The following is a 21,934-nucleotide window of genomic DNA, read 5'->3' on the forward strand; positions in this document are numbered from 1 at the left end:
TTTAAGTCCCCACAACATTAGGAATACCTAGTACACACACACACACACAAAGTAATTTGTGTCATTCCCCTGTTGCCTGCCATTCTATAATGCGTTTTGAAATGAATCATTCTGTATTATTTTTAAAAGATGAAGGGCAACCTTCCTCACACGCCATGTTCAGTGGGTCTTCAGAATTGGAAAAAAGGTCAGCATAAATATAGGTCTTTAAAAATACCTTCCAGACACATTTTAAGACATAAAAATACTCTGCTTAGATTAGAAACGTGTCTGATTAGTTTCCACTAAAAATTACACTGAAAAATCAAGAATGTATAAATATTCAAATACTGTAGATAAAAGATGTCTTCTACTTCATTATCAGTGTATCTGCAGGCTTGAAGTTTCCACATCACACGTGTATGTTGAGTACTGAACCATAACTGGCTCCAAACTAGTTATGATGTCGCACATTATGGTCATAGGTACACCCCTCAAACTGACATTCAAGGTCAGCACAGAGTAACTTTCTACTTTTAAATCATGAATGTGAAAACATCCTTCTAACGATCAGGAACATACATTTTAGTGGAGGCAGACTTTAAAATGTGTGGCTTTGACAAACATTGGTCTCTTTGAAATCAAACTGTGGTATTTCCTTTAGTTTTTGTACCTAACACTAACCAAACCTTAACCATGAGATGGTAGATCAAACCTTCATGAACCACTTTTGTTTCAGGGCCCAGCCAGCTTGTCCATGTGGGCCCCATAAGGGTTAAATTTGGGCTTCAAATATGGGTGCCAAGTAGGATTGTCCACAGTTTCCATGGTGACCCAACCTATGTTTGCCCATATGGGGTCTATGTGGGATCAGAATGGACCTTAAATGGGGCCCATTTAGCCAGCCCACATGGCTTCACATGTGGGGTCCATGTTACTGAAACAATATGGGGCTGATGTAATTTACCCTGTTTATGCCCATGCCCGCTTAGCCCACTTGCATCCCTTATGGGGCTCATACAGTCAGCCAGCCGGCTTCACATGTGGGGCCCATGTTACTGAAACCATGTGGGACCCACACAATTTGCCCTAGTTCTTGTCCATGCCCACTCAGTACCCACATAACCCGCATTTAACCCATGTGGGGCCCACATGGACATGGGTTGCCATTCTGCCAGTTAATCAACCTTTTTTGTTGATTAAATTTGAAGATGACCTGTTGGGAACCCAGTTGACCACCACAGATACTTTCCTAATGCCTTTGAAAGTAAGGTGAAAATGCATTAGAAGCATTCATGCTCCCATGAGACTGAACACTTTAAAGGACGTTGGTGCTTCACTCCTCTTTCAGGACAAAAGCTGCATTATAAGCTCTAAGCTCTTTTTTTGTTTTTCATATTCTGGGTTCTAATGATGATTGTAGGCTCTTGTGGGGATTTCAACCATTCATATAACTCACAGTTTTCGTCAGCTTCTTCTGAGAGTTGTAAATACTACAAACTGTCCACAGAGAGGTGTGTAGATATTGTATGGATATTTATGTATTTGTGTTGATAATATAGTATTTGTTCATTTATTCTCTTCTCTTCGAGGTGGTATGACATGAAAAATCAAAAGACACAAAGTCAGTGCACTCAAATGAGTGAATGGTAGTTTGACTAAACTGTACTTTTCCCCACAATGAGTTCATTGTAAAAAAAGCTGTTTATGAAATGAAATGTCAGTGTTCATGGAGCAAATCTGTGAGAGGATGAGATAGCACATTCATCCTGTCTGCTGGAAGCTCTGCTCAATTCTTTCTGTCAGATGAATGAAAAAAGATATCACTGTAATAAGCTTATGTGCAAATGGATGCATGGAGTGCACAGACATGTTATCTGTAGTATGATCCCAATCATAGGCTCTGCAGTGAGGATGATGAGGACTGCTGGTGTGTGATGGGACAGTGTGGGATTGTTCTATTGTTGCGTCATAAGCTTCCATGACCCGCATCCGCCGTCACAACAGTAGAATAATGTTGTTCTGCACCAGACTTCAGCAGGGACTCCTGGGAGAGAGTGTATGATGTCATGATAGAAGAAACCTGTTAGAAAAAAAATACTGTAATGAGAGCCAGAAACAAGGAAACCAAAGCTTCCTAAACCAGACCACTGGAGGTCAGTCTGGTGACTTTGTTATGTCATGCAGTAGATTCCACTTATTAAAGGAAACTTCCACCCTCATATTCCCCTACATTTCTGGTTGTCATAAGTCTGTGACTCAGTTTATTTCAGAGATATTATGCTTTTAACCCTTACATACTCTTCAGGGTCAAATCTGACGCATTTTTACATCTGAGAGCCGAAAAAATTCTTTTTTCCATTAGCCTGAAATGACTTCCCTTAATGTGACCCACAATATACAAAGAACTTTTAACAACATTTTTGTAGCGTGTTCAACCCATATTTATCCACAATTTCAAAAATGTGGGTTTTATGTCACATTGGACCATTATATAGATTTCTTTATAGATATGTTTCTCATAATTAAGTATTAATTATGTTTATCTGTGATGGATGATTTGTGGTTCAGACGTCTATTATAGAGACTAATTATGCAGAGGTACTGTCAGAAGATGAACAGTATGTGAGGGTTAAATGTTTTAATTTCCCCTCTGCCTGCCTCAACGTCTGTTTTACTTATTGTTGTTTAATGCTCACAACATATTTCGTTAAAATAAAGAGGTGTCCAAACTTTAAACTCATTTATTTAGCTTACAGTATGGACAGAAAAGTGCAGTGTGAGCTCCAGAAGATGAAATGATGAAAGAAATTAGTTAATTTGCACCCTTAGTCCAGAAAGAGCTAAGTTCTTTTATTGCACACAAGAAACTGCAGGTTCACATTCCACATGTGTCTAGGTCCAAGTTTTTACCAATGCAACACTTATAATAATAATTAATTATTTAATGTTTGGAAAGATAGGGATTTTGATTAAATATTGAAGTGTTGACTTTTTAAATATTTAACCATGACCACCATCTTTTTCAATCCTTAAAAGTGGAACCCCACTGATTTTACGCAAAGTATGTTTCCAGATGTTGGGGAGGACTACCTCACATATGTTAAAAAGTTGTATTAAGTCTTTAGTGTCTCCAGAGGCAGTTGTGTGAAATCTGATAAACTGCCTCTAGTGATGTCTTGTGAGTCAGCATCAGTTGGAGCTGAAAACTACATTAATGAAAAGTTCAAAAAAACATGGGGGTGTGGAGTCAGAAAGAAGTGAGGCTCGCAACTCCAGACTACATCAGAGTGTCAAATGATGTTGGCGGCAGATTGACAAGGTAGAGGAATGTGTGGAATAAAAATGATGGTTTCTCTGGTTCTGGCAAAATTTGCCCAGTTCAAGCCCATACACACTCAGTACCCACATAACCCGCATTTAACCCTTGTGGGGCCAACATGGACATGCTGGCTGGGAAGTTGCAAAAAAAACGCCAAATTCTCCTTTTCACCATCCCTGTGTTTGCTTATTATGTTTCCTCTCATTAAATGATCACAATTATGAATATAAATAACTGTTTTATAGCTATTGTAAACAGCAGTCCAGCCCACACAAGCTGATAACAGATCTCAGAGGAGTCTAGTGTGAAGTTTGCAAATACAGTAGATACTTTGAGTGCAGCTTCAGTTTTCAAAGAAAAAGTCTAATATCATGTGCTCCTTAGCTGATTCAAATATATGCAGTATACTGGGGAACTCTCACAGGAATCTGACCTGAAGGTTTTTTAGGGTCTATATATATATATCACAATCTCCACTGCACAAGAGCATTAGTGAAGCCCAACACTAATATTGGGTGATATGAGGTCTGGCTCACAGTCAGTGTTCCACTTCCACACAAAACTGGGTAAAAGTATTTCTTTAAGGAGCTGCATTGTGCTTCAGGGCATTGTGTTGAAACAAGACAGGAACAAAGGGCCCATCACACACCAGAGAAGTAAGAACAGAACTGTACATAAGTGCTGCAGGGTTGATTTTACATTTAAGGCACAGAGGTGGTGAAACAATTCAGCAACAACAACAACAATTCAAATGTATAGAATCGTTTTATTAAGATACAAAATACAAGAAGGAATTATCTCAAATATTATATGACAGCATGTTTACCAAAATGTGTTGCAGCACTAATAACTCCAGACTTGATACATCTCTTAATCTAATTTATATATATTAAATGAAAATATGAATAAACTGTGATATCTTCAGCAATATATTTAATGTGTCTTCTTCTGACAGCTGTTCAAACCAGGAGTGTTCTTGTAGTAGTGTGTGTGGCGAGGGGTGAGAGGGTCAGGTCACAGTTAAGAGTCCAATACTGTGTGAGTCTGATGTGATTGGTAGTGAGACAGTAAATCCTCTTGTTCCCAGCAGCCTCATCCTTCACTCATCCTCCAGTCAGAGTGTGTCAGGCTGCTCTGAGCACAGGATCAGGCTGATTTCCAGAGGATCAGCTGCTCACAGCCTCTGCAGGGGAAGACTGCTGTCTAGTGGCCAGCTGTGACTGATGACACAGACACAACCCATGCCGTTTTAAAACAACTTCAGCAGGCCTACAAAACATATGCAATCTGTTAATTGCAAAACCTGCTGACTCTTCAGATCTTCAACAAAGCTTCAGAAAATATTAGATTTTTTTTATTCATATAAAATCATTATGAATCAATTATGATTATAAAACATGCTTATAAATTGACAACCACGATTGTTACTCAACTAAATTAACAATCAATAGCTGCCCAGCCAGCATGATGGGTTCCAAGTGTGAACCCATATTTGTCCACAGTTTCCATGGTGGCCCCACCTGTGTTTGTCCATATGGGTTTCAAGTGTGTTCTGACTGGGTTTCAGATGGGGCCCAACTGGGTGAGAGGGATCATAATGGACCTTAAATGGGGTCCACATGGGCTTCACATGTGGGGCCCATGTTACTGAAACCACCTGCAAAACTTGCCCAGTGCAGAACCCATGCCAACTCAGTACCCACATAGCCTGCATTTAACCCATGTGGGGCCCACATGGGCATGCTGGCTGGTTGTTAGTTGTAATCAATTTATGAAAGAAAGTGGATTGTTTTCCACAATTAAAGCATTTTATATTTAGTTAGAAGCGTGCATAGTTCTGCTTGTCCTGCATTAACTCATGGATAACACATCCATGCATCAACCTATGAATATATGAAAAGACATTATCTTACAATACATCCATGCATTAACCAAGCAGCAGCTACTGTTCAAAATGCTAGCTTAGCATTAGCATGAGCCTTATATTGCTCAGTAAACTAGACAGCAGCCAGTTAACAGCTATGTGGAATTTTCACAACTTCATAAGATAAGACAAGATATTCCTTTATTATTCATGCTCCAGAGTTCATCAACGCAATACAGTGAACAGAGTGAAGCATGTTGTAACTGTTTCCTTTGACAGCAGGGAAGTGTGTTTGTTTAGAATTAGTGTTGCAGTAAACACACCTGTATAAACCATAGACTATAAATATCACAGATATACATTTTATGGATTAAAAAAAGGCTCAACCTAGTGATACAACGGGGTACTACAGCAAATCTACAGAACATTTTCTAACTGTTACACTTCACCTCCTTCGTCTTCTGCATCATCAGTTTATATATTTTTAATTGATAAAATTATTAGTAAGTGATAACCAATTAATCACAGGCCTCCCTAAAATGGACAAATGAGAAGTGGAAGCTTACCAATTATGAAGAACTGTCCCTCTGAGAGTGTTACATTTTTGGTGCATGAAGGATATTTTATGGCTTTTTATTAGATTAGTGACAGTAGAGAAGAGAGGCTATGAAGAGGAGACATTTTGCCAAGCTTTAAGGACAAACACCACTCTGAGTCTGTCCCAACAACTGCATTTGAGGCCTTGAGCACAGATGTGCACTGTCAGCTAAGTGTTTAAATGTAGCTGAAACATGCCAACATTCACAAACTAATTTCATCACGGTCTACTGCCACGTCAGTCCTGTTGGTGGTGGATGGATGGAATATTAAAGGTGCAGTGTGTAGAATTGAGTGGCATCTGGTGGTACAGACTTAGCAGAAATGCAATATAACATTCATAAGTGTGTTTTAATTAATGTATAATAACCTGAAATAATAATCGTTACTTTAGAATGAGACTATTATATCTGCATAAGGAGCGGGTCCACAGAGCCCACCCTGTTGCACTGCCATGTTTCTACAGTAGCCCAGAGCAGACAAACCAAACACTGACTCTGAAAGCGCCTCTTCATTTTTCACGGGTTTTGACAGCCACTGCAGTTTCTCCTATGTGCTTGAAAAGGGAGGGTGAGTGGAGGGGTTTTCAGTTGTTTGCAATCTGCAACCTTACCACTAGATGCTACTAAATCTCAAACAATGGTCCTTTAATCATTCATGAAGGAAAGTTTTCACCCACCTGTCAATGGCAACCAGAGCATTTGCAGCATAGGGCTGTGGGAACATAGAGCTGTGGGAACATAGAGCTGTGGGAACATAGAGCTGTGGGAACATAGGGCTGTGGGAACATAGAGCTGTGGGAACATAGGGCTGTGGGAACATAGAGCTGTGGGAACATAGGGCTGTGGGAAAATAGGGCTGTGGGAACATAGAGCTGTGGGAACATAGGGCTGTGGGAACATAGAGCTGTGGGAAAATAGGGCTGTGGGAAAATAGGGCTGTGGGAACATAGGGCTGTGGGAACATAGGGCTGTGGGAACATAGAGCTGTGGGAACATAGGGCTGTGGGAAAATAGGGCTGTGGGAAAATAGGGCTGTGGGAACATAGAGCTGTGGGAACATAGAGCTGTGGGAATATAGGGCTGTGGGAACATAGAGCTGTGGGAACATAGGGCTGTGGGAACATAGAGCTGTGGGAAAATAGGGCTGTGGGAAAATAGGGCTGTGGGAACATAGGGCTGTGGGAACATAGAGCTGTGGAAACATAGGGCTGTGGGAACATAGGGCTGTGGGAACATAGAGCTGTGGGAACATAGGGCTGTGGGAACATAGAGCTGTGGGAACATAGGGCTGTGGGAAAATAGGGCTGTGGGAACATAGAGCTGTGGGAACATAGGGCTGTGGGAACATAGAGCTGTGGGAAAATAGGGCTGTGGGAAAATAGGGCTGTGGGAACATAGAGCTGTGGGAACATAGAGCTGTGGGAATATAGGGCTGTGGGAAGATAGGGCTGTGGGAACATAGGGCTGTGGGAAAATAGGGCTGTGGGAACATAGAGCTGTGGGAACATAGAGCTGTGGGAACATAGAGCTGTGGGAATATAGGGCTGTGGGAACATAGAGCTGTGGGAACATAGGGCTGTGGGAACATAGAGCTGTGGGATCATAGAGCTGTGGGAACATAGAGCTGTGGGAACATAGAGCTGTGGATACACCAATGGGAAAAACACATGCTAAAAGATCACCATAATAAAAGCACTATAAAATTATTGCACAATCTTTAGCCTTAAGCTGCATCCGGAAGAAGACGGACGGACGGACACTTTGTAAAGTAAAATGTACCAATGTTCCCGATCCACATCATCTTTCTTATCTTTTATATTGTTTGGGTCTTTTTGTAATGTGGATTCATATTTTGTCCTAAATGTTAAAAATATATATTTTAAAATCTAGCCATATTAATGTCATGACGGCTATAGCCCTGATGTTTTACTATTGTGCTCTGTGGGTCCCATCTACATGTCTATGTATCCTTTGTACATATGTATATACATATCATTATATATTAGATATACAGTACATACATACACCGTGTATGTATGTGTTGTGTGCAATGTTATGGGATATGTGCAATACTGTTATGTAATTGTTGTTGTGATGGTATGGCTGGTGATGTTTTGTCTGTTGTCATTGTGGCTGTCAAGGCATTTATGACGCAGTTGCTGAGTCCAAGACAAATTTACCTAAGTGGGACAATAAAGTATATTGTATTGTATTGTATTGTATTGTATTGTATTGTATTGTGTGTTCCGCTTATCCGGGGTCGGGTTGCGAGGGCAGCAGCCTAAGCAGGGAAACCCAGACTTCCCTCTCCCCAGCCACTTCGTCCAGCTCTTCCCGGGGGATCCCGAGGCGTTCCCAGGCCAGCTGAGAGACATAGTATACAGTACAGGTAAATATCAAATGGTCATTGTGATCATTGTATGAAGTGACTGAGCTAGGAAGTAGCTCTACTAGGTCTTGTTAAAAGTCAATTCTAACAACTGAGGTTCAGCAAAAACACCAACACATAAACATCATGCAAATACTAACAATCATGAATCTTAGTTTTGTACTAACAGCTTCTGATCAGCACTTAATAATAAGGCTCTCTCTGCACTCACACAAGAATGGTGTATGGCTTAATATCAGGGTTGACAACTTCAACAAGCAGATGGAGTGACGTTCATATCTGCGTCTAATGAATCATCTCTAATGAGGTCCAGTGGGTAGCTTACAGACTTATTTCTGTTTTCACTCGACACAGCCACGTTTGAAGAGATGACAGTGATGACAGGCAGAGGTAAGCCGGGGCAGAATGGAGACAGATGACTTCACTTCCTCTGAATTGACAGGATTAATTTCTCACTACTGAGAGAGACTGAACTGCATTCTATTAAAAGACTGAGTCAAACATCAAACACATAGATTGGTTAAAGTGGATGGGGACATGCACACAGTCAGCTCACTAATACAAGAGCGATCACCTGAAAAGTCTTTCTGATTGGATTTTCAACTACTTGTGCTAGTCTTTTTCAGCACCTTCAGATAAACTTTTATCCTGTTCTTGAGAATAGTAACAGATAACAACAAACACAATGTATTTATTTCCTGCCAGAGTCACGAGGAGTTTGTGAAACTGCCCTCCTAGCTGCTGCAGCTGCTGACATATTGATCCAATAATGGTGATATTTGGGATTGTTGTTGTTGTTATTATTATCATCGTACATGTTCTTTTCATGCTCCTCTCAGGTGTCTGCAGGCATGATGAATAAACTGCTGTCTGTGACCCTTTTACAGATTTTAAATGCTATTTACATTTATGACAAAATCCTGCTGACACTTTAGGTTTTTTAGTGTTAATACTTTACATGTTTAGCATAACATTAGCCTATGAAATAGTCTTTATTAAAGTACCAGTAACTGGTCCAAAATTGTTCTGCACCCTGTCTGCAACACCTGAGTTATGACATGCAGAATGAAACCACACTCAGCCTCCACAGTACTGAACTGCTTTCCTTCAGACCAATGGTTCCTACTGCAGGTGTATTGTGTTGTGCTAATGATGTAATTAACCCTTACATACTGTTTGGGTCAAAGCTGAGCAGTTTTGACATTTAACACCCCGAATGTTGTTCTTTTAATCTGAAATTTGATGACTTTTTCCTAAAGTGGCCCACAATGCACACAAATGAAAATATTTTAAAATGTTTTACTTTTGTATAGATGCTACAAATGTTTGTCCATTGAGGCTGTTCTGGGTCAAATTTGAGCAGTATCTATTGACATGTGTTTTAGTGAAATGAATAGTTAATAGTTTTAATAAGACTGATGGCTCTAATGGTTATACAATATCACTTTACATAAAATACATTTCCATCATTATTGCTATGTTATATTTTCATGTCTTAGGTAAAATAGGACATGATATTGTGTGATAGGAGATTTTTTTGGTGTAAAAGCTAAAAAATACACTCTCTCTGCTCTCTGAAACATGAATCAAGGTTTAATCACATTTATTGATCAGTCAGATCAACTATTGATGCTTTCTAAACACATCTGTGGTTCAGGATTTGGTATACACACTTTTTTTTTTTTAGGATTAAAGTATTTTATATTTGCCTTAAAATGTATATTGTATTTTTGATTATTGAATTACTAGTGAGCCTCGTGTAAAAACAAAAACTGATGCAAAACTGAAAATTTTAATGGATGCAACTGAAGTGTTTTCAATATGTAGAATTTAAGACTAATGTTTAGATGACATTACAGTACCAGACAATGCTAATACAGTATATTCATGAGGAATCATTTCTCTGCATCATTTAAAATACAGAAAAAGCAACAAATCACAAGCTGTAAATATCACAGTGTTCTGATACCTTTAACATGACGCATGACCTCATTTAATAGTGTTGTTTTCATTTTGCATGCTGAGACCAAGCCTGAATATAAAGGACTGTCACAGTGTGTATGTAAATGTGGTTTAATAGCTTTCTATGCCAATCATATTAGGACAAATATGGTTGGGTTGATTCAATGTATAACTCTTAGTTTCACAGTCAGCTGCACATAACTCAGCTCAGGCTTGAACACACCAGTCAGGACATTACAAGAGAACATTCCAATAGTTTTATTGATTCATTCACAGGATTGGTATTGGGTGTATGGAGTGGTGGTACCTCCCTGGAGAACAGCTGTAGAGATCAATGATTGAGGTTCCATGTACACGTTTGGATAGGACATCATATTTAGGTGAGCCAATCACAGAGCTTACAGCTGTACAACTTAACATCTGTCAGAAATGTGCTTCAATGTTCTGTCACTCAGCACAATCATGAGGCTGTCTGTTAAATAGTTTTCTAACAATAAGATGTACTTCTGATGTGCTTTGCTGAAAGAAACAAGCTCTCTGACTACTGACGCATCATCTGTGACTTAAGTGTGACAGAGTGCTCTATCAATGCTGAATAAGTCAAATATAACTTAACTAAGACTTGGCTGATATTGGATGAGTTCAAATATAATATATCCACTGTGAAAACAGCTGTTGCAGTTAACAGCTTCTAGCCATCTAAGTACAGTATTTACTTTAACATGGATGTTGCTGGGATACCGATCAGATCTCATGTTTATATTGAACTGTGCTGAGATCTTAACTAGCTAATGTTTTAACGGTCACCTGCACTGTAAAGCATTCAAATATAACTCAAACTCATGTTGCTGGGGGTAACATGTTAATGCTGGCTGCGGTGGAAGGAGGGTCATGTGTTCATTGATTGGACAGTGTGGGACACTAAGGACATGGGGGAGACACACTATATATAAAGGCTGTGAATGAGTGTGTGGCTCAGTGGCTGAATTCTACTGTTAAAGTGTATCTGCAAGTTTTCCAATATTTAATATTAATATTTCCATACATCATTACATAACACTGATAATAACAGAACAGGTAACAAATATAGATACGTGTCAATATATGAAACTACTCTCCTAAAGGCTTCTGTTCATAAATTATACATGAGTGCTGTGCTCTGTCTTCCTCTGATGCTTGTTTTCATGAATCACAGCAGTAGGCAGGAGTCACCGGTAGGCCCGCTGCATCAGGAATAGGGCAGGTCAGTTAGGTCCATCTTGGTATTGAAGATGAGAGAAAACTCTTTGGAAAGCAGCTGGTGGAGGCTGATGCCATCGTGACTGTACACCCAGCCTTTCCCCGTCCAGCCGTAGCGTTTTGGTCCACTGCAAAAACAAGAGGACCACAGAGAAGCTGCTGAGCTGGTGTCATTTCAGAGATCTTGGTCGCCAAAAGAAACGGACGACATAGTGTAGCAGATTCACGTATAAGCGAGTGTTTGTTTAATATGCTTTTCATTCTTAAAGAGGATATTCTAATATACAACATGTAGGTAGGAAACTTTACTGACCCCCCTAGGGGGAAATAAAACATGTATCTTAAGTGATAAAAAAAATAAAAAATATATAAAACAATCTCTAAATAATACAACAAACAATACAAATACAATGCATTAGTGGGATAGGGAGGTTTTTGGAAGTTTTTTTTTTTAGCCATGGCCCAGTTTGTCTAATAACGACAGGGGGACAATTAGGAGAGGAAAACAAAGTTGAAAATGTCCACACACTACACAGCTGCTGTGTCCACATAATGCCTCTGAAGCTCTACAGCCATGTGTGACAGTCTGCACTGCTCTGTGTTAAAGCACAGCAGAGACAAAAAGAGGCAGCTGCAGCCAGATGTTAGTGTTGTAGAGGCACTTTGTCCTAGGAGGGCAGGTGTGGTGCCTGATCACCACTATACAAGCTTTTTTTTTTTTTTTTTTTTACATTCGTGTATTTCCTTGATAAATGTGGATAAATCTGATGAATGTGATTGGCTTGTTTCCTCACACATCAGTGTGAGGGTGTGGTTGTGTGGTTCAGCTCTCCAGTCTCACCTGGTTGGAGACGACAGCCAGATCTGTTTGTTTGGTGTCTGTTTGTTGATGACGTAGGTCCCATGGTCTCCGCCCACCTTCACTGTCAGTACACCACTCTGTACAAAGAACAAAGAAACACATTTCAACACATGTCAGTCATACCTGGAATATAATAAACCATTTCAATCCCAAAAGTGATTTATTATAAAAGTTAAAAGCTGTTGTACATTCAATCAATCAATCTTTATTTGTGTAGCGCCAAATAACAACAAAGTTATCTCAAGGCATTTTATACATAGAGCAGGTTCTAAACCGTACTCTTCAGGTTTTAATTGATTGATTGATTGCCAGAATATAATTCTCTAGTCCCAACTTCTTAAATGTCATTATTATTAACCCTTATACACTGTTCAGGGTCAAATTTGACCCATTTTTACAATGAGAGTTGTTAAAACATCCTATACAAATTTCTCTTAGCAGGATTTTTCCTGTTACCAACAGTATACAAACATGGAAATAAAATGCATCATTTTTAAAATGTTTGTGCAGCTGATACACATTTTTATACACATATTTATATATGTTGTATTTTGTATTTTATGGTCCAGGAGAACATTTTACAGATTATGATGAATACATGTTTGAATGCTGATTTTTGATTTATACATATATATATATATATATAAATAAATAAATAAATAAATAAATGTGTCTAATAATGAAACAATCGTCAAAATAGTCGCCAATTTTGAATGATTAATTAATGAATTGACAGACTGTATAAACTCTAACAACATAAATACATAACCCAACAACAACAACAACCCGACCCTGCTCTCTATATTGTTAAATTGTGACATTACTGAACAAGACCCTGCAGGAGAGAAGAGAACAGAGTTAAAAACACAAATATACACACTGTTTTATAAGGACTAAGGCAACTAATGAAGAAGCTGACAGAGAGAAGGCTGTTTTTTAATATTTCATATAAGTGTCTGTGGTAAATCAGACAAAAATGGGGGGGGGGGGTTAACCTTAAAGAAAGCGAAGAGTTGGGTGCTGCTTCTTGATCATTCCTTGTGAATGAGATGTAATGTAAAAGCACTTTGAGTGGTCGTACTGACTAGAAAAGCGCTTTATAAGTACAGTCCATTTACCTACACATTAACTCCAGCGCCCCCTGCTGTGTGCAGTACCGACCCTGCCCCTGTCTAACCAGCCCAGTCAGAGCTCTCCATCCTGTAGTGTGTGTGTGTGTTGTTTATGGCCCCATATGTCACTGCAGGCAGTTCAGAAAGGGGGTCAGCTGCCAAGATTGGCATGCTGGCCAATCAGTCAACACACACACACACACACACACACACACACACACACACACACACACACACACACACACACACACACACACACACACACACACACACACACACACACACACACACACACACACACACACACACACACATTTCCACTAGAGTTTAATGATCATAGAGGAGCTCTGCTAGTCTAATTATTTAGAACAAGGTGTACATCCTTCTACCTCTGTACCTACAAAACATTTAAGAGTTTAACAATCAATGTGCTGATGGATATAATGATTTCATTTCAGGGGATACAAAGGAAATGTCACAGAACAGGAAGCCATGAGGTGTCATGAGACATAGTGTTAATGGATTCACTGAGATATGACGTATGACTCATTCGGTTTGATTTAATCAGCAATAAAAAAATTTGAACGCTGATGATATTTTAGGTGTATTTAAAATAGATTTTTAGTTTTTCAGTGTTTATTAACATGATGAATCTCATGTTTTCTATATGGAGTTAAGTTCCTAGATGCAGTAACATTCACATGGAGCAATAAAGAAAACACAAGGCTTTCTCCTATAGACTTTTGGTTAGTCTCCAAAAATCTGTCACAATAAACATTGTTCCTTGTCCATTAAGAATTAAACAATAAGGCTATCCATATCCATATACTTTGTTAAAAATTGCAAAGCGATATATTGGAAATTGAATAATACCCTTCCTACATATGAAGTAGTTAAGATGAAAATGTCTCAGTTAATACATTTTAACTTTAATAAGGCAAAAGTAGATCATTCATTTGGTTCAAACTGGGAGCTATTTAAATATAGATCAGGGAAATATTTGAGAGCTTTTGGGAGCAATCTAGCTAAAATCCGGAAGCTAGAGGAACAAAACATTAACACTGATATTTCATTACTCTCTCAACCTTTACCAGACACCTTAACTGAAGAAGACAAAATAAAACTGTATAATTTACAAGAAAAAAAAACTTGATATGATCTATAGGAGAAGGGCAGAAGATCTCGGAAAAAATGGTTAGAAAAAGGAGAACAAAGCTCTTCATATTTCTTCAATCTGGAGAAATATCAGGCAAAATTAAACAGCATTAATGAACTAATTATTAATGATAATAGGACAGATGACCCAAAAATGATATCCGACTTTTGTTCCACTTTTTACAAAAAGATTGTATACATCTGAATACTAATGACACTGAATTCATTACAACATACCTTTCATCTAGATGAGTCAGATACAGATTTGTGTGATCTCCCGTTATCCCAAACAGAAATCAGTGACTGTATTCATCTTCTAAAAGATAACTAATTCCCTGGAACAGATGGATTATCATGAATTCTATAAACTGTTTTCCCAGCAGATGGCGCCCTTTCTTTTGCAATTATTTAATGAAGGCTTACTTGCCAGTACCTTACCTGCAAGTATGACCAGGTTTGATTATCTTAATCCCTAAACCACACAAAGACCCTCTCTACATCGACAACTGGCGTCCGATTTGTCTTTTAAATAATGACTATAAAATTTTAGCCCTAATTCTTGCTAGGAGAATCAAAAAAGAACTGACTGATGATGAACAGGCACATTACCAACAAGTATCAGACTTGTCTTAGACAGACTATTGCTGACAGAAGTATTGTAATTAGTCAACTGGCAGATGACACGACCCTGTTTCTAAAAGACAGCTCTCAAGTACCTTTAGCTATTGATATTATAGAACAATTTACTAAAGCATTTAGTCTCCGTTTAAATCTCAAAAAATGTGAATTATTAGCTGTTAAATAGTGTTGTGTTGATTCAATTTCCAATATTCCAATAAAGAGTTCTGTTACTTATCTAGGTGATAAGTTACTTATCAAAATGAATCCCAAAGGTTTTCTAATAACTTCACTTCAATAATTGATAAAAACAAAAAAGCTTTTATACTCCTTTCAAAGGCCGAAGGAATATCAAGGTTAACATTTGCTGCCTTATCACTAGGAGTAGAGAGTCGTGTTTGTAACACAATAGACAACATTTTATTTGACTTTGTTTGGAAAAAGCGCAAAAAAATCAGTGTTAATGAATGAATACAGTAAAGGCTGCCTTCATTTCTTGGACTTCACCTTTATGCAACTCTATGGAATCACTGTGACAGCAAAGGATTTTTCTATTGTTTTTGATGCTGTGCCTTCGGGTATTATCTCACTTTTTAAAAAACTTAATGTAAACAACAACCTCCCCATATTATTAGACGTAACTGAAACAGCTGTTGGAAAAGTTTCACATGTAATAACAAGAATAAGAATAACTGTTTCAACAGAACATTGTGAGTACACCCTCTGCTTTATCTTACTGGTCTACCTTTGTCTGAGATATTAACTGGGAAAAAGTCTGGCTATTACCTCATACGTTTTATTTAACTAACAAGATCAAAGAGATATCCTTTAAAATGCTTCACAGATTTGACCCAACTCATCATTATATAAAGAGGCTGAAAAAGGACATTGATGTGAACTGTACCTACTGTGACTGTTAATGAAACTTTGGTTCATTTATTTTGGTCTTGCCCACACACCAGACAACTCTGGAGTTAACTGGCACGTTTCATCAGTGATCATATTTACCCCTGTTTAATTTATGCTGGAAAATGTTCTGTTTGGTTACACAGAATTTGATAAGAAACTAAATTCCCAGTTTTACTTGATTCAGTTGATAATTATTTTATCCAAATTTCACATACACAAATCTACATTTTCAGGCAAGAAGCTAAATTTTCTGGAACTGTCTGCGTATGCTAAACAACAAAATAAAAAAGCTGTTAAAACATATGATCTCTTTAAGCTTTACAAAATATTCATTGAATAAGTATTTCCTTTCTTCTTTCTTTATCTTGTTGTCACCCTTTAACCTCCTGGTGTGTTTATGATTGTATGTTTGAGTAATAATGTTGTATACACTTATCATTCCTGTGTATACTCCTGTGTTGTTGTCAATAAAGAAAAAACTAAACAAAAAAACAAAGAAAACGACAACAAGGAGGTACACATGGAGGGAGCTGAGGTGTACATGGCAGTGGACGCTATCACCTTTTTTTGCCGGCGGTGTAGACGCTTTCTACTACTGTTCTTCTTCTGGGTTTTTTAAATGCTGCTTATTTCAGCGCTTTCTCTTGACGCCACATCCCGCATTGAGTATACCCAATCAGAACCGAGTAAACCTCAAGCCCCACCCCGGAGTTTTTGGGGGCTGAACGGAGTACCCCGAGGAGGGGCTTGTTTATCCCCCGTAAAAGTTCCGGGAGATTGTCCATCGGGGGAGTTTCCTGCTATGGAGACACACACCAACGGCCCCGGACCCGTACAATTACCCTGAAGTTCTTGCAGTGGAAACAGGGCTTTAATCCACTTCGTCATTATATCCACATTACTGATGATTATTTAACATAAATCTTATTGTGTAAATATTTTGAGAAAGCATCAATAGTCATCCCTTTAATATTATAGCAATATCAATATCGAGGTATTTAGTAAAAAATATTGTATATTGTGATATTTGATTGTGTCCATATTGCCCAGCTCTAGAATGCATTCCCTCTTGCCATCAGTACATTATGGAGTCGGTTTGTTTTGTTTACAGGCTGGTTGTGAGTTGTCTCTTTATTAGTTAACGTTTTACTGCGATGCATTCATATTTTACTTTGTGCTGTTTAAGCTGCTGATATAAATGTGTTGTTGCGTGATGTAGAGACTCTCATTTGAGATGCAGAGTACTTCTTTCTGATCAATGTCGCTGAGCTTGAATCCAAAATATTACCATATAGCAGAGGTTGCATTTTTTTTGGCTACCAGTTCAGTGTCAGCTGCTTGTTAGCTTCTATTAGCACCTGGTCTGTGGTCTGCACACCAGCAAGTCATGTGACTATGCACTGCACACTTCACTGACTACACAGAGACTTAGTTTGAATGTCTATTTTGCTATTAAAAGTCTCTTTTGCGATTATATAATTGCACTGGCTGATATCACGATTGCGATTAGATTAATCATGCAGCACTAATTAGCACACACATAATGTGGAAATTAAACTGTTTTTGGAGCTGTCCAGATGTGATAATGAGCCTGCTGCTTTGTTTCAAATGCATCATGAGTTGATACTAACAGTACACAGTGAGATCAGAGATGTTCCAACATGACAGAGAACAGACTGACTGACTTACAGAGATGACAACATCAAAGTCTGTTCCAGTGAACGGTTCCTCCATCAGGTCTTCAAAGTAAACAGCCAGAGCGTCCAGCGTCTCATCAGCCAGCTTCTCATAGGCTGCCTCTGTCAGCTCGCTTTCACACAGAGACACAGAATTACTGATAAGTGTTCATCACAGGCTAGTAGAGCTTATTTTTAAAGAGAGCGATAACTGCAGGTTACCTGATCTGCACCAAGGTGGCTTCTTCTAGTTTGGGTGATGTCAGATAGATGTTTCTCCTCCACCTGTCAGCATCACCTCTGCTCTCTACCCACTGAGACACAAACCACACACACACACACACACACACACACACACACACACACACACACACACACACACACACACACACACACACACACACACACACACACACCATACATCAGGAAGCCATTACTATATTATCCATCATTTCTTTATCATTTCCTGGGATGTGTCCTGGAAAGAAATGTGTGATTTGGTAACAAATAGTTATATATACATTAACATGAGTTTCTACAAAAGAATCAATTAGTGAAAAAGTAGCTGCAGGCTTGTGTTGAGTTTATACACAGAATTCAAGAGAAAATCCCTTTAAAAAAAAAGCTAGCATCTTAACTATTGGGCAAACTGAAATTAAAATAAAAACTAATTAATTGTTGGAAATTGTATTTGATCCTCATTAGTTGAAACGTATGTGACACCTACACAAACAGATAGACGTGTGTTGTTCTATTTGTGTGATATAGGATTCTTGCAATTTACTTTTATTTTATTGGAAATATGTTATAAAACATAACAATTAAAATAATTTTATCATAATATATATATGATGTCTGCATAAAAAGAGTGGCCTGGAATGGAGCCAAATTCCCGGCCTGAATCATTGTCCCAGTCCGTCCCTGCACTCTGGACAACAACCTTCATCTAAACCCTGCTGTTTCCCACATCCTCAGCTTCCAAAAACTGCAGTTCCTCGAATGGCCACTAGAGGCTGCCTGTCTGTTTACCTGTTGCCTGTCGCTCACCATGGACGACAAACAGCTGATTCAATAAATTTAAATGAGGGGTTATTTCTATAATATTTCTTCATTTCACTGCAAAAAAGTTACTGGTTAATTTGCTGTTGGCTATATATTATGTCACTTCCGGCAAAGGAAGATCTAATATCACCATATGTTTATAAAGTACAAACGTAGGATAACAAATACTCTCCCATCTTTAACAGATTCAGAGGACAGAGAGCGGCTCATGTTACACCGTTTACTAAAAGCCATGTAGTTTGCTGGTACTGTGTAAACTACTCATTTATTTTCAGTTATGTTAGATGAAGTGGTAAAGCCCATAAAAGCTCTTCTGAATGCAACAGGAAGCAAACTTACTTTATATTGAGGCTGGTAGGTGTGTTTATTTAACAGAGGAAGCCCGGTGTGTCAGATTAACTGGTGGCTGAATTAACTGGTGATAGGTGACTGTGTCGATGCCTGGTCAAAATACTGTTAACATCACTAGCATTAAATCAGTTAAAAATGTTCCTGTTGTCAATCTCATATTCCGTCATGAATCTAATGTGAAATCGACCTAAGAATTGCTTCTACTGTCCCTCAGCCTATAAATGAAACGTACACTGAGGTATGTATGTGTTCAGCACGAACGTGGTGTGGGGTTAGCTGTTAGCCGTGTTAAATTGTGATAGCGTAACGCCCAGATTAACTTGTGACACAACATCTGTAATGTTATTTACCATCAAACATGTGTTATATGAAAGGCTATATAGACATTTATCTCTCATCACAGTGATATTTTCAATCAATTCAGCACACCTGTTAATCAAAAGACGTGACTGTTAATTTGATGTTTACAAACAGCCACAGAAATTGAATAAATTGTACGTGCAGGTGTGGAAAGCTAAAACCACTACAGGGGTACAACAGTCCATATACATTTGGTTAACAGGACACAACTCTGAGTGTTTGTTGTAAGTTTATCTGTGGATGTAACTGTGACCAATTTTGTGCAGCCACGCTGTGCGATTTCGTACTGATAATGCTGCTGATACTGTATGTTGAAAGGCCTAACAATTACTATTAATCTTCAACATGGATTCTGTTGCGCTAATTCATCTGTCATAATGCTGAAATCATGTTTTGTCTGGTGTTAACTGCTCAGTGTCTATAGTGCCAGTCCAACAGATCCAGTAATAAAAAAGTGGGAGTAACGTCGGGAGTAGATTCATCGACTTAACATCAATAAATCTCTAATAAAATGTTCTTGTTTTCGGTCTCATATTTTATATTAAATATCATTATTAATCTGATGTCAAGTCAAAACTGTTGAGACTGTCTAACAGTGTGTAACAAACAGTCTCGAGTATGTGCACACCCAACACGAAAGCAGCGTGGAGTCAGCTGTGGCAAAGCGTGATTTACCCAGATTAACTTGTTCCATGTGTATACCATTGATTATATTTTATATTAAAGCTGCACACATTTATATCTCCGATTACAACAATATTCTTAACACTATTCAGCACATCATGCAGCAGAGTATCACCAGTTAATTCAGACTCCATTTATGTGTTTTCTACACCACAGCTGGCGTGTTGCCCATTTTTAAAGATTTGCTTTTGGATGCAGTAAATAATGTAATGTGAAAAAGCCAGCCAGTAGCCTATTTAAAAAAATATTGGACTGCTTTATATCAAATGGTTGCAATAAAAAATATCACGATGCACTCATGTTTTAGATCTGGATTTGTTACGGTTCAATCTTCATGTGACTATCTCCTCTCCGTCTTTGATTTCTTCGTGGCGTAACAGTGTTGACACCGGTTCACACGCAGATAGTTATAGTGGTCGGTGGTTCGATTCCCACACGTGTTGTTTTTAAACGACCAGAGAGCGAATGAAATGTTCGTAGTGAGAGGTCTAGTATTTACATGTATTTTAGTTGACACATACATCAATGTTCCAGAATACTGTGTCTGTAACATTAGTAAAGTCTCAAAAGACACCGACTAATGAATATGGTAGAGAGGCGAAGTAATTGGAATGTTTATTTCCTGGTTAGTCGACATGGGGTCCTGAAAGGCCACGCCCACGAAACATCTGCCGCTATCACCAGTTAATTCAGCCACCAGTTAATCTGACACACCGGTCATATGAGACAAGCCTCTGAGCTGGAACATGAAATAATATGGAAGTAAACAAAGTTAGCATAGCTTTCTAATGTAACAACATGAAATAATATGGAAGTAAACAGAGTTAGCATAGCTTTCTAATGTAACAACATGAAATAATATGGAAGTAAACAGAGTTAGCAGAGCTTTTTGATATAACAACATGAAATAATATGGAAGTAAACAGAGTTAGCATAGCTTTCTAATGTAACAACATGAAATAATATGGAAGTAAACAGAGTTAGCATAGCTTTCTAATGTAACAACATGAAATAATATGGAAGTAAACAGAGTTAGCAGAGCTGTCTGATATAACAAGCAGCGCAGTTAGTGAAAGTGTGAGCTGGCTTTAGCTAACGTTAAACCGCCATCATGTACCTGGTTAGAGAGCTTCCTGAACCTCTGAGCAGTCACCATGTTAAGCTGTGTGTGTTTCAGGACACATATACTGGAATAAATACATGATGTTTTACTGAAGAAGAGCATGTTGCTGTTCTACCAACACACTGACACACACCGGTGTCCTCTGTGTCTTCTTCCTCTTGTGAATATCAAACTAACGTTAGAGGTGCACGCTGCCCCCTGCTGTACCGGAGTGTGTCAGCATTGAAATAGAAATGTGCGTTAGTGTGAAATTCAAAATATTGTAATAATCATAGGTATGTGTCAAGTAAATAAAATACAAGAAATAGATGAAATAAATGAAACAAATATTTAACACTAAATCCATACAATTTAACAATATAATAATGATATACAAAAACAATAAGTAGATAATAATTACAGTAAAGGATAACAAATCAGTCAGGGGACAGAGACAATAATCTTTTATGATATATCAATGTACATAGATTTTTCCTGTTTGTCATAACTTAAAGTACTTAAATCATCCATGTGCATATTAAATTCAACCACATATATATCTATGTTAGAGAATCTTGCCTTATGAATGTGAAATTGACCAATTATAACTATAAGATTCATTATTACCTTCAAATTTAATATGAATTATTTAGTAGTAAATGTCCTAAGCTAAAGAGTGCCCACTTTTA

At 38.2% G+C, this 21,934-nt stretch overlaps 1 protein-coding gene across 1 annotated transcript; it reads right to left on the reverse strand.

Moving 5' to 3' along the window:
* Nucleotides 1-10,376: 10,376 nt before the first annotated feature.
* Nucleotides 10,377-21,412, reverse strand: fxn (frataxin). Its single transcript, XM_062417974.1, has 7 exons — nucleotides 21,261-21,412; nucleotides 20,857-20,882; nucleotides 19,088-19,130; nucleotides 17,909-18,000; nucleotides 17,700-17,820; nucleotides 12,196-12,293; nucleotides 10,377-11,482 (listed from the first exon to the last, which is right to left on the reverse strand). Exons 1-7 carry the CDS (start codon nucleotides 21,366-21,368, stop codon nucleotides 11,344-11,346), a joined length of 627 nt encoding a protein of 208 aa, XP_062273958.1. The 5' UTR covers nucleotides 21,369-21,412; the 3' UTR covers nucleotides 10,377-11,343.
* Between the last annotated feature and the right edge of the window lie 522 nt (nucleotides 21,413-21,934).

This window comes from Scomber scombrus, chromosome 4 (assembly GCF_963691925.1).
Source record: "Scomber scombrus chromosome 4, fScoSco1.1, whole genome shotgun sequence".
NCBI lineage: Eukaryota > Metazoa > Chordata > Actinopteri > Scombriformes > Scombridae > Scomber > Scomber scombrus.